The sequence below is a fragment of the Macaca fascicularis genome, chromosome 6 (genome assembly GCF_037993035.2).
Source record: "Macaca fascicularis isolate 582-1 chromosome 6, T2T-MFA8v1.1".
In the NCBI taxonomy this organism is placed as follows: domain Eukaryota; kingdom Metazoa; phylum Chordata; class Mammalia; order Primates; family Cercopithecidae; genus Macaca; species Macaca fascicularis.
The window spans coordinates 55,696,409-55,708,859 of record NC_088380.1 but is presented as its reverse complement, the minus strand read 5'-3'; the positions used below and the strand labels follow the sequence as shown (position 1 = coordinate 55,708,859).

Genomic DNA, 12,451 nt, shown 5'->3' with positions numbered 1-12,451 from the left:
CAGTTCAAATTCAGAACTACAGGATGCTTATTTAAATTCTCTGTCCTGTACCTATGTCTATATCCAGTCCCTACAGGTTCTTAAGAAGACTAGGAATGGTTAGAATATAATATATCACTCAAATCCATGTTATACAAAAAACATTCTCGTAATAACTACCAACAACATGATTACTCAAAATTATTGAAACAGGCATTCCATTCTCACCCATGAGTGTGTTGTATTTACAGTTGTGCTGTTTTTACACTGTCAGAGCATACAGCACATGTTATTGAGTACTCTGTACCCTATATTCTGCTTATTACAGAGCTTAAGGAGATAACTATCACAGCTTTAGGTTTTTTTAAATTGTGTTAATGTTGGATCAAAACATTTCTTTAGGTGTGCATATAAAAGGGAATAAGAAAGGGAACCAACTATGTTGATAGAGGAATAATTCTTCAAATGAATGAAATTGTCAATAAAACACTTCAGTTAATAATTTAAAAGGTTTTATATATTAGATTCCTCTGAATATAACTTTCACATTTTGTCCTCTTTTGTGCTAATAGAACATTCTAGTATGCCAGTAGAAAAAAATATCACTTTAGAAAGGCCTTCTAATGTAAATCTCACATGCCAGTTCACGACATCTGGGGATTTGAATGCAGTAAATGTGACTTGGAAAAAAGACAGTGAACAACTTGAGAATAATTATCTTGTCAGTGCAACAGGAAGCACCTTGTATACCCAATACAGGTGAGTATACAAATTTTAACCTACCTTGTTTGCCAAAAGTAGCTTAATTCTAAATATTTTTGCTGACTGAGCATTCTTCCCTCTGCAGCCACTTGAATGTTATGCTAATATTCTAATTTGCATATTTACAAAATTATTTCTATTTTAAAATTTTGATTAATGGCTAAGTCTTTTCATTTTCATTAAGAAGGTTTTGAGAACTAAGCCTATATTAATAACTTCAATTATCTTTAGGTTCACCATCATTAATAGCAAACAAATGGGAAGTTATTCTTGTTTCTTTCGAGAGGAAAAGGAACAAAGGGGAACATTTAATTTCAAAGGTCAGTATTAATAGCTTGAGGAATAGTTAATAACTTCAGCACTATGTTCTTAGATTTCTCAATCCTGTAATTTTAAAATTATTTTTACAATAATAAACATAATATAGCTGAAAGTAAGTCATATGCTTTCCAGAGTCACAAGAGGTAACCTTGAAAATGGTCTTGTATCCCCAAGTCAATTTCCTTTCTGCTTCTGTTCCTCAGCTTAAAGCACAGGTTTTAGTTCAAAAGGATAGCCTACCACATTATGAGTGAATTATGAGAGTCACATGAATTTCTTTATTTACACCTCTAAATTCATAGTTTTTATAATAGTCCTCCACATTTCTAAGTTATTGTGGTATCAGCCTCTGAGAGCGTGGGTGGATGTTCTATATCCATAGCTCCATGACATGGGATTTTTTTTTATTATTATTATACTTTAAGTTCTAGGGTACATGTGCACAACGTGCAGGTTTGTTACATATGTATACACATGCCGTCTTAGTGTGCTGCACCCATTAACTCGTCATTTACATTAGGTATATCTCCTAATGCTATCCCTCTCCCCTACCCCTACCCCAGAATAGGCCCCTGTGTGTGATGCTCCCCTTCCTGTGGCAAAGTGTTGTCATTGTTCAGTTCCCACCTATGAGTGAGAACATGCGGTGTTTGGTTTTCTGTTCTTGCGATATTTGCTGAGAATGATGGTTTTGATTTGAAATTGTGGTTTTGATTTGCATTTCTCTGATGGTGAGTGATGATGAGCATTTTTTCATGTGTCTGTTGGCTGTATAAATGTCTTCTTTTGAGAAGTGTCTGTTCAAATACTTTGCTCACTTTTTGATGGGGTTGTTTGTTTTTTTCTTGTAAATTTGATTGAGTTCTTTGTAGGTTCTGGTTATTAGCCCTTAGTCAGATGAGCAGATTGCAAAAATTTTCTCCCATTCTGTAGGTTGCCTGTTCACTCTGATGGTAGTTTCTTTTGCTGTGCAGAAGCTCTTTACTTTAATTAGATCCCATTTGTCAGTGTTGGATTTTGTTGCCGTTGCTTTTGGTGTTTTAGACATGAAGTCCTTGCCCGTGCCTATGTCCTGAATGGTATTACCTAGGTTTTCTTCTAGGGTTTTTATGGTTTTAGGTCTAATATTTAAGTCTCTAATCCATCTTGAATTAATTTTTGTATAAGGAGTAAGGAAAGGATCCAGTTTCAGCTTTCTACTTATGGCTAGTCAATTTTCCCAGCACCATTTATTAAATGGGGAATCCTTTCCCCATTTCTTGTTTTTGTCAGGTTTGTCAAAGATCAGATGGCTGCAGATGTGTGGTATTATTTTGAGGGCTCTGTTCTGTTCCATTGGTCTATATCTCCGTTTTGGACCAGTACCATGCTGTTTTGGTTACTGTAGCTTTGTAGTATAGTTTGAAGTTAGGTAGCGTGATGCCTCCAGCTTTGATCTTTTAGCTTAGGATTGTCTTGGCAATGCGGGCTCTTTTTTGGTCCCATATGAACTTGAAAGCATTTGTTTCCAATTCTGTGAAGAAAGTCATTGGTAGCTTGATGGGGATGGCATTGAATCTATAAATTATCTTGGGCAATGTGGCCATTTTCACAATATTGATTCTTCCTATCCATGAGCATGGTATGTTCTTCCATTTGTTCGTGTCCTCTTTTATTTCACTGAGCAGTGGTTTGTAGTTCACCTTGAAGAGGTCCTTCACATCCCTTGTAAGTTGGATTCCTAGGTATTTTATTCTCTTTGAAGCAATTGTGAATGGAAGTTCATTCATGGTTTGGCTCTCTGTTTGACTCTTATCGGTGTATAAGATGCTTGTGATTTTTGCACATTGATTTTGTGTCCTGAGACTTTGCTGAAGTTGCTTATCAGCTTAAGGAGATTTTGGGCTGAGATGATGGGGTTTTCTAAATATACAATCATGTCATCTGCAAACAGGGACAATTTGACTTATTCATTTCTTAATTGAATACCCTTTATTTCTTTCTCTTACCTGATTGCCCTAGCCAGAACTTCCAACACTGTGTTGAATAGGAGTGGTGAGAGAGGGCATACCTGTCTTGTGCCAGTTTTCAAAGGGAATACTTCCAGTTTTTGCCCATTAAATATGATATTGGCTGTGGGTTTGTCATAAATAGCTCTTATTATTTTGAGATACGTTCCATCAATACCGAATTTATTGAGAGTTTTTAGCAAGAAGGGCTGTTGAGTTTTGTCAAAGGCCCTTTCTGCATCTATTGAGATAATCATGTGGTTTTTGTCTTTGGTTCTGTTTATATGCTGGATTACATTTATTTATTTGCGTATGTTGATCTGCCTTGCATCCCAGGGATGAAGCCCACTTGATCATGGTGGATAAGCTTTTTGATGTGCTGCTGGATTCGGTTTGCCAGTATTTTATTGAGGATTTTTGCATCGATGATCATCAGGGATATTGCTCTAAAATTCTCTTTTTTTGTTGTGTCTCTGCCAGGCTTTGGTATCGGGATGATGTTGGCCTCATAAAATGAGTTAGGAGGATTCCCACTTTTTCTATTGATTGCAATAGTTTCAGAAGGAATGGTACCAGCTCCTCATTGTACCTCTGGTAGAATTCGGCTGTGAATCCATCTGGTCCTGGACTCTTTTTGGTCGGTAGGCTATTAATTATTGCCTCAATTTCAGAGCCTGCTATTGGTCTATTCAGGGATTCAACTTCTTCCTGGTTTAGTCTTGGGAGAGTGTAAGTGTCCAGGAATTTATCCATTTCTTCTAGGTTTTCTAGTTTATTTGCCTAGAGGCGTTTATAGTATTCTTTGATGGTAGTTTGTATTTCTGTGGGGTCAGTGGTGATATCCCTTTTATCATTTTTTATTGTGTCTATTTGATTCTTCTCTCTTTTCTTCTTTATTAATCTTGCTAGCAGTCTATCAATTTTGTTGATCTTTTCAAAAAACGAACTCCTGGATTCATTGATTTTTTGTGTCTCTATCTCATTCAGTTCTGCTCTGATCTTAGTTATTTCTTGCCTTCTGCTTGCTTTTGAATGTTTGCTCTTCCTTCTCTAGTTCTTTTAATTGTGCTGTTAGGGTGTCAATGTTAGATCTTTCCTGCTTTCCCTTGTGGGCATTTAGTGCTATAAGTTTCCCTGTACACACTGCTTTAAATGTGTCCCAGAGATTCTGGTGCGGTGTATCTTTTTTCTCATTGGTTTCAAAGAACATCTTTATTTCTGCCTTCATTTCGTTATGTACCGAGTAGTCATTCAGGAGTAGGTTGTTCAGTTTCCATGTAGTTGAGCAGTTTTGATTGAGTGTCTTAGTCCTGAGTTCTAGTTTGATTGCACTGTGGTCTGAGAGACAGTTTGTTGTAATTTCTGTTCTTGTACATTTGCTGAGGAGTGCTTTACTTCCAACTGTGTGGTCAATTTTGGAATAAGTACGATGTGGTGCTGAGTGGAATGTATATTTTGTTGGTTTTTGGTGGAGAGTGTGTAGATGTCTATTAGGTCTGCTTGGTGCAGGGTTGAGTTCAATTCCTGGATATCCTTGTTAACTTTCTGTCTCGTTGATCTGTCTAATGTTGACAGTGGGGTGTTGAAATCTCCATTATTATTGTATGGGAGTCTAAGTCTCTTTGTAAGTCTCTAAGGACTTGCTTTATGAATCTGGGTGCTCCTGTATTGGGTGCATATATAGTTAGGATAGTTAGCTCTTCTTGTTGAATTGATCCCTTTACCATTATTTAATGGTCTTCTTTGTCTCTTGATCTTTGTTGGTTTAAAGCCTGTTTTATCAGAGACTAGGATTGCAACCCCTACTTTTTTTGTTTTCCATGTGCTTGGAAGATCTTCTTCCATCCCTTTATTTTGAGCCTATATATGTCTCTGGATGTGAGATGGGTATCCTGAATATAGCAAACTGATGGATCTTGGCTCTTTATCCAATTTGCCAGTCTGTGTCTTTTAATTGGACCATTTAGTCCATTTACATTTGAGGCTAATATTGGTATGTGTGAACTTGATCCTGTCATTATGATATTAGCTGGTTATTTTGCTCGTTAGTTGATGAAGTTTCTTCGTAGCCTCCATGGTCTTTACATTTTGGCATGGTTTTTCCAATGGCTGGTACTGGTTTTCCTTTCCATGTTTAGTGCTTCTTTCAGCATCTCTTTTAGAGCAGGCCTGGCGGTGACAAAATCTCTCAGCATTTGCTTGTCTATAAAGGATTTTATTTCTCCTTCACTTATGAAGCTTAGTGTGGCTGGATATGAAATTCTGGGTTGAAAATTCTTTTCTTTAAGAATGTTGAATATTGGCCCCCACTCTCTTCTGGCTTGGAGAATTTCTGCCGACAGATCTGCTGTTAGTCTGATGGGCTTTCCTTTGTGTGTAACCCGACCTTTCCCTCTGGCTGCCCTTAACATTTTTTTCCCTCATTTCAACTTTGGTGAATCTGACAGTTATGTGTCTTGGAGTTGCTCTTCTCGAGGAGTATCTTTGTGGTGTTCTCTGTATTTCCTGAGTTTGAATGTTGGCCTGCCTTGCTAGGTTGGGGAAGTTTTCCTGGATGATATCCTGCAGAGTGTTTTCCAACTTGGTTCCATTCTCTCTGTCACTTTCAGGCACACGAATCAGATGTAGATTTGGTCTTTTCACAGAATCCCATACTTCTTGGAGGCTTTGTTCATTTCTTTTTACTCTTTTTTCTCCAAACTTGTCTTCTCGCTTCATTTCATTCATTTGATCTTCAATCGCTGATACTGTTTCTTCCAGTTGATCGAGTCAGTTACTGAAGCTTGTGCATTTGTCACGTAGTTCTCATGTCATGGTTTTCATCTCTTTCAGTTCGTTTATGTACTTCTCTGCATTGGTTGTTCTAGTTATCCATTCTTCAATTCTTTTTTCAAGGTTTTTAATTTCTTTGGCCTGGGTACATAGTTCCTCCTTTAACTCTGAGAAGTTTGATCGACTGAAGCCTTCTTCTCTCAACTCGTCAAAGTCATTCTCCATCCAGCTTTGTTCCATCGCTGGGGATGAGCTGCATTCCTTTGGAGGGGGAGATGCACTCTGAATTTTTTAATTTCCAGCTTTTCTGCACTGTTTTTTCCCTATCTTTGTGGTTTTATCTGCCTTTGGTCTTTGATGATGGTGTGGTACTGATGGTTTTGGTGTGGGTGTCCTTTCTGTTTGTTAGTTTTTCTTCTAACAGTTAGGACCCTCAGCTGCAGGTCTGTTGGAGTTTGCTTGAGGTCGACTCCAGACCCTGTTTGCCTGGGTATCAGCAGCAGAGCCTGCACAAGATAGAATATTGCTGAACAGCAAGTGTTGCTATCTGATTCTTGCTCTGGAAACTTTGTCTCAGAGGTGTACTCAGCTGTGTGAGGTGTGAGGTGTTGGTCTTCACCTAGTGAGGGATGTCTCCCAGTTACGCTGCTCAGGGGTCAGGGACCCACTTGAGCAGGCAGTCTGTCTGTTCTCAGATCTCAACCTCCGTGTTGGGAGAACCACTGCTCTCTTCAAAGTTGTCAGACAGGGACATTATATCTGCAGAGCTTTCTGCTGCTTTCTGTTTATCTATGCCCTCTCCCCAGAGTTGGAGTCTACAGAGGCAGGCAGGCCTCCTTGAGCTGTGGTGGGCTCCTCCCAGTTCATGCTTCCAGGAGGCTTTGTTTACCTGCTTAAGCCTCAGCAATGGCGGGCGCCCTTCCCCCAGCCTTACTGCCCCTTGCAGTTAGATCTCAGACTGCTGTGCTAGCAATGAGGGATGCTACGTGGGCATGGGAACCCTCCGGGCCAGGTGTGGATTATAATCTCCTGGTGTGCCGTTTGCTAAGACCCCTGGTAAAGCGCAGTAGTAGGGTGGGAGTTACCCGATTTTCCAGGTGTTGTGTGTCTCAGTTTCCCTTGGCTAGGAAAAGGAATTTCCTTCCCCCTTGCACTTCCCAGGCGAGGCAATTCCTCGCCCTGCTTCAGCTCTTCCTGGTTGGGCTGCATCCACTAATCAGCACCGACTGTTGGACATGCCCCAGTGAGATGAACCCGGTACCTCAGTTGAAAATGCAGAAATCACCCATCTTCTGTGTTGCTCACAATGGGAGCTGGAGGCTGGAGCTGTTCCTATTTGGCCATCTTGGGTGCCCTTGACATGGGATTTTAGGATCCATAAAACTTGAAAAATAATATGGAGATGCATAAAAGGTTGCCTACTTTTTATCTCAGCAAGTAAGGATGTTTAAAGATATATACAAGCCCCAGAATATCATACACATTTCTCTTCCTTGGAAACAAACAAATTAAAATATTTTACTGTTACCATTATTAAACCAAAACTCAAGAAGGTCTCAATCTCATAATAAAGACTGATTGTTTGAGTTATATAATTATCATTATGAAAAACCCAGTATTTTGTGGTGATTAATGAACCATAGTATCGTGCTGGTATTTGGGAAATGCAATCTGTTGCCATATTAACTACCTTGGACTCTGCTTTGCACTAATTTCCCAGGAAACATGAAAATTGTTGTAACTTTTCCTAAAACTCCTAAAGCCTGACTGTCTGCTGTGACAGAATGTGGATGCTATTCTGAAGGCTCCATCAATAGCAGAATAGCATGCTTCACCATTGTTGTGATCTAGTGGTTCATTCCTGTGTCCCTCACTGTGTCCCTTCTCCACTCACAGAGTCATTTTAATTTTATGGCTTTGTAATTGTTCCAATGTGGTGAATATAATAAATTATTGTATTTATATATCTTGATCTCTCCAAAAGCAGAAACTAGTATCATTCTTTGATTATTTTAGTCATGTATATTCTTTCTTAACTTTTTCCCCTCCATTTGCCTTTAACTTAGTGAAGGACTAGATAACACCGTATACATTTCCTTTCAGTTTCCTTTTCCTTCTGTGTTTCATTTTTCCCTCCTCTGCCCCATCTTCCCTTCCCGTCCTCTTTCCTTATCTCTCTTTTCCTTTCCCTGTCTTTTTCTGTCCTTTCTTCCCTCCCACCTTTTGAGTTCATTTCCTTCCCTCCCTTCCTTCCTCCTTCCTTCCTTTTTTCCTCCCTTTCTCTTTCTGCTTTCTTTCTTTTTCTTCCCAATGAGCTAAAATAATGTTGAACACACAAAATTTCAGTGAACATGTTTTATTGAGTTTTTAATAAATATGTAAAGAAGGCTTACAAATTCTGAGGAAATGCTCACAGAACCTTGTGACTTAACGTGCTCCCAAGATACTCAACTTTAAACACTGTTTTCCTTTTTTTTTTCTAAGACATTGTGCTCTGGAAATATATACTAGTCATACCTGCTTTCATTATTGAAGATAACACATTTTTCTCATTAGTTTTGATGGTTACTTAAATTATTATGTGGAATTGATCATTCTTGTGTCTAATGTGAAGATTAACAAGCATTTTACTTTCCAACATACCAATACGTTGAATTGCAAGTATTCACACGGAAGGTCTCTTGATCCTCCAACTGTTTTGACATAACTAAGCTGATTTTGGCTGGTGTCAGCAACGTTGACCCAAGGCCTAGGATTTAAATCAAGGCTTTATAGAAAGCAAAGAATCACTGAATATTTACTTTTTTTCGTTTTCTAGTTGTCTTGAAGCAGTTTAGGTTAGCTAATTTATTTTAATGCCCATTTAACATTAATGTAACTTTTAAGTATGTATTATATCTTGAAGATATTTATAACATTAATAAATTGGGTCCTTTCAAATCTTCCTTGGTAAAATAAAAATTCTCTATAATTCATCTAAATTGAATATTGCTTAGAGAAATAATTTTACTTGAGTAGTATTTAAAGACATCTGTACATTATTCATATTATAGTTATTTAATAGGTCTGAAAGGCTTATAAAATGGTACATATTTTTATAAATGTCCTATTATTTCTCCATATGGTTTACTTAATGTTTTTTCCTAAGAAGAATAATTATCTTTTCTTAGAAGCCTTACAACTGCATGTAGACGAAAAGCCTGTTTTATTCTCTATTTTAAATTGAGCTAAAGATAAATTTTTCTGCCATTGACTACATGAGCCACCTATAGTGCATGAGCCTGAGTCTTCAGAACAATTCATCAGCAAAGACCCTGCTGCTGTCTTTATGGGTGCTGGTTGATTTACTACTACAAGGTTGTAAACGTCCCTCAAGATTATGATTAGCTCAGTGCACAAAAACCTGCTGACTTTGTGTTTCACTGTTGATGCCAGGACAGAGGAGACAGCAAAAGTGTACACTGGGAGTTTGTGACTGCTAATATGTTGCTGATTACTTGCCACCCAAGAAAGAGAAAGATGAGTGATGGTCTATAGTGTTTCTCAGTAGTGGGTCAAATATTCTGAGTGGTTGTTGAAAGCTTCCATAATATTTATCAGTGTTACAGTCTCTTAGTAGAAAGTATGCAGAAATATAATTGGTAAAGAACAAGAACTTTTTGGAAGTCATGATGAGATTTTGATAGTACCAAATGCAGTGAAGCCTGTCATAGCTCAACTATATGTCTTTCCCTGGAAGTATCTAAACATTCAAAGTATGAAAAGGTAGCATAATAGAATCAGCTGGGACTTCAGCTCTGGATCCCAATGTTGAAGTATAGTTAGCATTTTTTTACTACATGAAGTAATCTTTTTTCTTAATTTGGTGATACCTAAAAGTCTTTGAACCAATATGACATTTAGGCCAGTTTATTCTAGTTCATGAATATACGAATATAGTTTCCAATTTTACAACTCCAGAGAGCTGTTACTTTCACTGGGTATATCCAAACCCCATCTTCCTAGACACTAGCGTGAATCAGCAATTTCACCACCTTCAAACCTGGTTTATTCCATCCCCAGCACTCTTATGCATCCTACTTTATGCAAACTCTTAAAAGGTCAACAGGGCACATTCGAATACTGTCTCACTGTCCTTATATTAATAAATATTTCCAAACATAAGCTATGGCCCCAAATCCCAGAATAGTCCAAACAAATGTCATGTTCCCTGAACATAGTGCATTTTGTAATTTAAATCCACACTGCTGTTATTAGCCATATATAGCAGAACAAAAGCATGGTTTATGGTATTTTAGTCGTTAGTCTAGGGGTTAATCAAGAAAACTGAAGAGATGGCAAGAAAACAGAATTTTGGTTTCAGCTTTTCCATGTTGTCACTCAGTCATTGTCAGTTTCCTGCAATTTACAGCCTGATCTTAATATTTAGTTGGGATGGTTTAATAACATAATCATATGTTCCTCATCAAATCTCATAGAATACTCAACTTTCTTGAAAAGCCCCTTGCAGATTCCAGTATGCTTCCCAAGCAGGTGGCTCTTCGAGGAATACTGAAAAACAGAGTATATTCTGCCGATTTTTTCCCCAAGAATTACCTTTCTTCCACATTTTATTTTTAGCCTGTGGGTAAATTTTGGTATTTTGAACCTATTTCAACATATATTTTCCTGCTAAAGCATGACTCAATTGCCAGAAAGAAACGTGGAGATTGAGAAATAGGATATCTGGGAGATAAACAACCTGAGAAAGAGGAAACTGTGTCCTTAACTCTTTAGTGTCTAATACAAAGCCTGCACTCCAAAGCAGCATTTGTTTTAAGGTGAGCCTAACAGGGCCGTAGAGGTCGTTGCCCTTGTAATGCACTAATGCATCTTGTGCCTCTTCACGTGGAAGTCAAGAAGTGTGGCTGCTCTTCCTTTCAGGTTATAGGGAACCTTGTGACTTCAGCAAAGAATCCCTATTTTAGCAAAGCTCCAATCTCTGCTTATCTGCAGGTCTTTAGTTGACATGATTTCATCCATTCTTTCCCTACTGGCAAACTAAACATATAAATGAAAAAAGTAAACACACAGACACACGCATATGGCACACACACAGACATACAAAACCAAAAAAAGCAAAAACCTGCTAAAATTTGAAGAAGTAAAAGAAAAAAATTAAAATAATCTTAGTTGATGAGTCTATATCTTCAATGTAAGTGTACCTTCTATAATGCATCCTTCTAGGTCAATCAGAAGGAACTGATTGCACCATGTAGGCTTTTCATTGTACTGTTTATGCTCTTACGTTTTACTATTCTTTACCAAGTTATTTACATCCTTAAAACTTATTTTTTTTTCTAAATTCAGTGCTCATTTGTATTCTGTTTCTAATGGAATCTACTTCAAACTTCCTTGACTAGGAAATTTATCATAATGGATATTAGTGTATATATATTTTTTACAAAATCACATGAAATCATTTTTAAATCTTATTTTCTGTTTTACACTGTTCTCTTTTTGTCAATTTTCCTTTGTTCCTTGTTCCCACCTTCTCTAACTCTTTGCTGGCTTTTAATAAATTAGTATCAACTAAAGATTTCCTATCCTGGAAATTTTATCTTCTCACTCAAAGGCTACCTGAGGTTAAAACTTTGAAGAAAATAATTACTCTAAGGTAGCTTAGTAAGTGGGGAGAAAGAACAGGGGTTTGAAAACGTGAAGCCTCTTTTTTTATCCAAAACATGTAACTTATCCAAAAAGGAACAATACTTTTGTTGTTAGGCTCAGTAATAGAAGACCTTCCATTTCTATACATTGGAGACAATTATATTGAATCTGTCTACTATTATTATTACTGCTAACTACACCCTAACTAGTATAAATTAGTTTCATTTATATTTAACTGAAAGTATGTAAAATAATGTAATGAAAAAATGAAAGGTGACAGTATCTGCACATTTAATGCATTTCCTTTACCTAAACTCTTTCAGTAACATACATTTCTCTATTTTATTCTCAGTCCCTGAACTTCATGGGAAAAACAAGCCATTGATCTCTTACGTAGGGGATTCTACTGTCTTGACATGTAAATGTCAAAATTGTTTTCCTTTAAATTGGACCTGGTACAGTACTAATGGGAGTATAAAGGTAAGATAGTTCCTTGATTTGAAGAAAACAACAAAAACAAAAAACATTTATTTAATAACAAGATTGTAACAGACTCAACATTCCTAAGATGATTTATACTTTTGTTATATTGTTCTTTAGCTTATGTTCGTAAAGAAAGAGCAGTGACAAATGGAATTTTTATTTGATGGTTTTTGGCATGTTTACATTATACATATGAAGATACTCTTAACGTTTCATTAGCTGGTACTTTGTTTTTTAGGTTTAACAATTTAATTACATTCTTTGAAAAGAAATTACATTTTGTGTATAGTTGCCTAGTTTAGAAATAACTCCATTAGAAAAGATTCTTTTTAAAAATCATTCCGTGAAAGTAACTAGAAAAAACGCTAGCCACCTTTTTGGGATTCTGTCTCCTGAAACATCTGTGATAGAATGGAAAATAATGGCACTATTTGAGAAAATAATGAAAACTTTGTAACTTAATATTACATCTTGAGTTCTATCAGTAATTGTCATTG

The 12,451-nt window shown here is 37.0% G+C and overlaps 1 protein-coding gene across 7 annotated transcripts in view; it reads left to right on the top strand.

Moving 5' to 3' along the window:
• EMB (embigin) overlaps window positions 1–12,451 on the top strand; it is a 75,406-nt gene that overhangs the window by 30,973 nt on the left and 31,982 nt on the right. For 5 of the 7 annotated variants that reach the window (XM_065546239.2, XM_065546238.2, XM_005556866.5 and 2 more), the window contains 3 exons: window positions 552–738; window positions 973–1,061; window positions 11,824–11,951. In XM_065546239.2, the coding sequence (XP_065402311.1) occupies window positions 552–738; window positions 973–1,061; window positions 11,824–11,951 (404 nt within the window). The remainder of the gene's footprint in view (window positions 1–551; window positions 739–972; window positions 1,062–11,823; window positions 11,952–12,451) is intronic. The other 2 variants (XM_073995123.1, XM_073995124.1) reach the window with 1 other exon arrangement.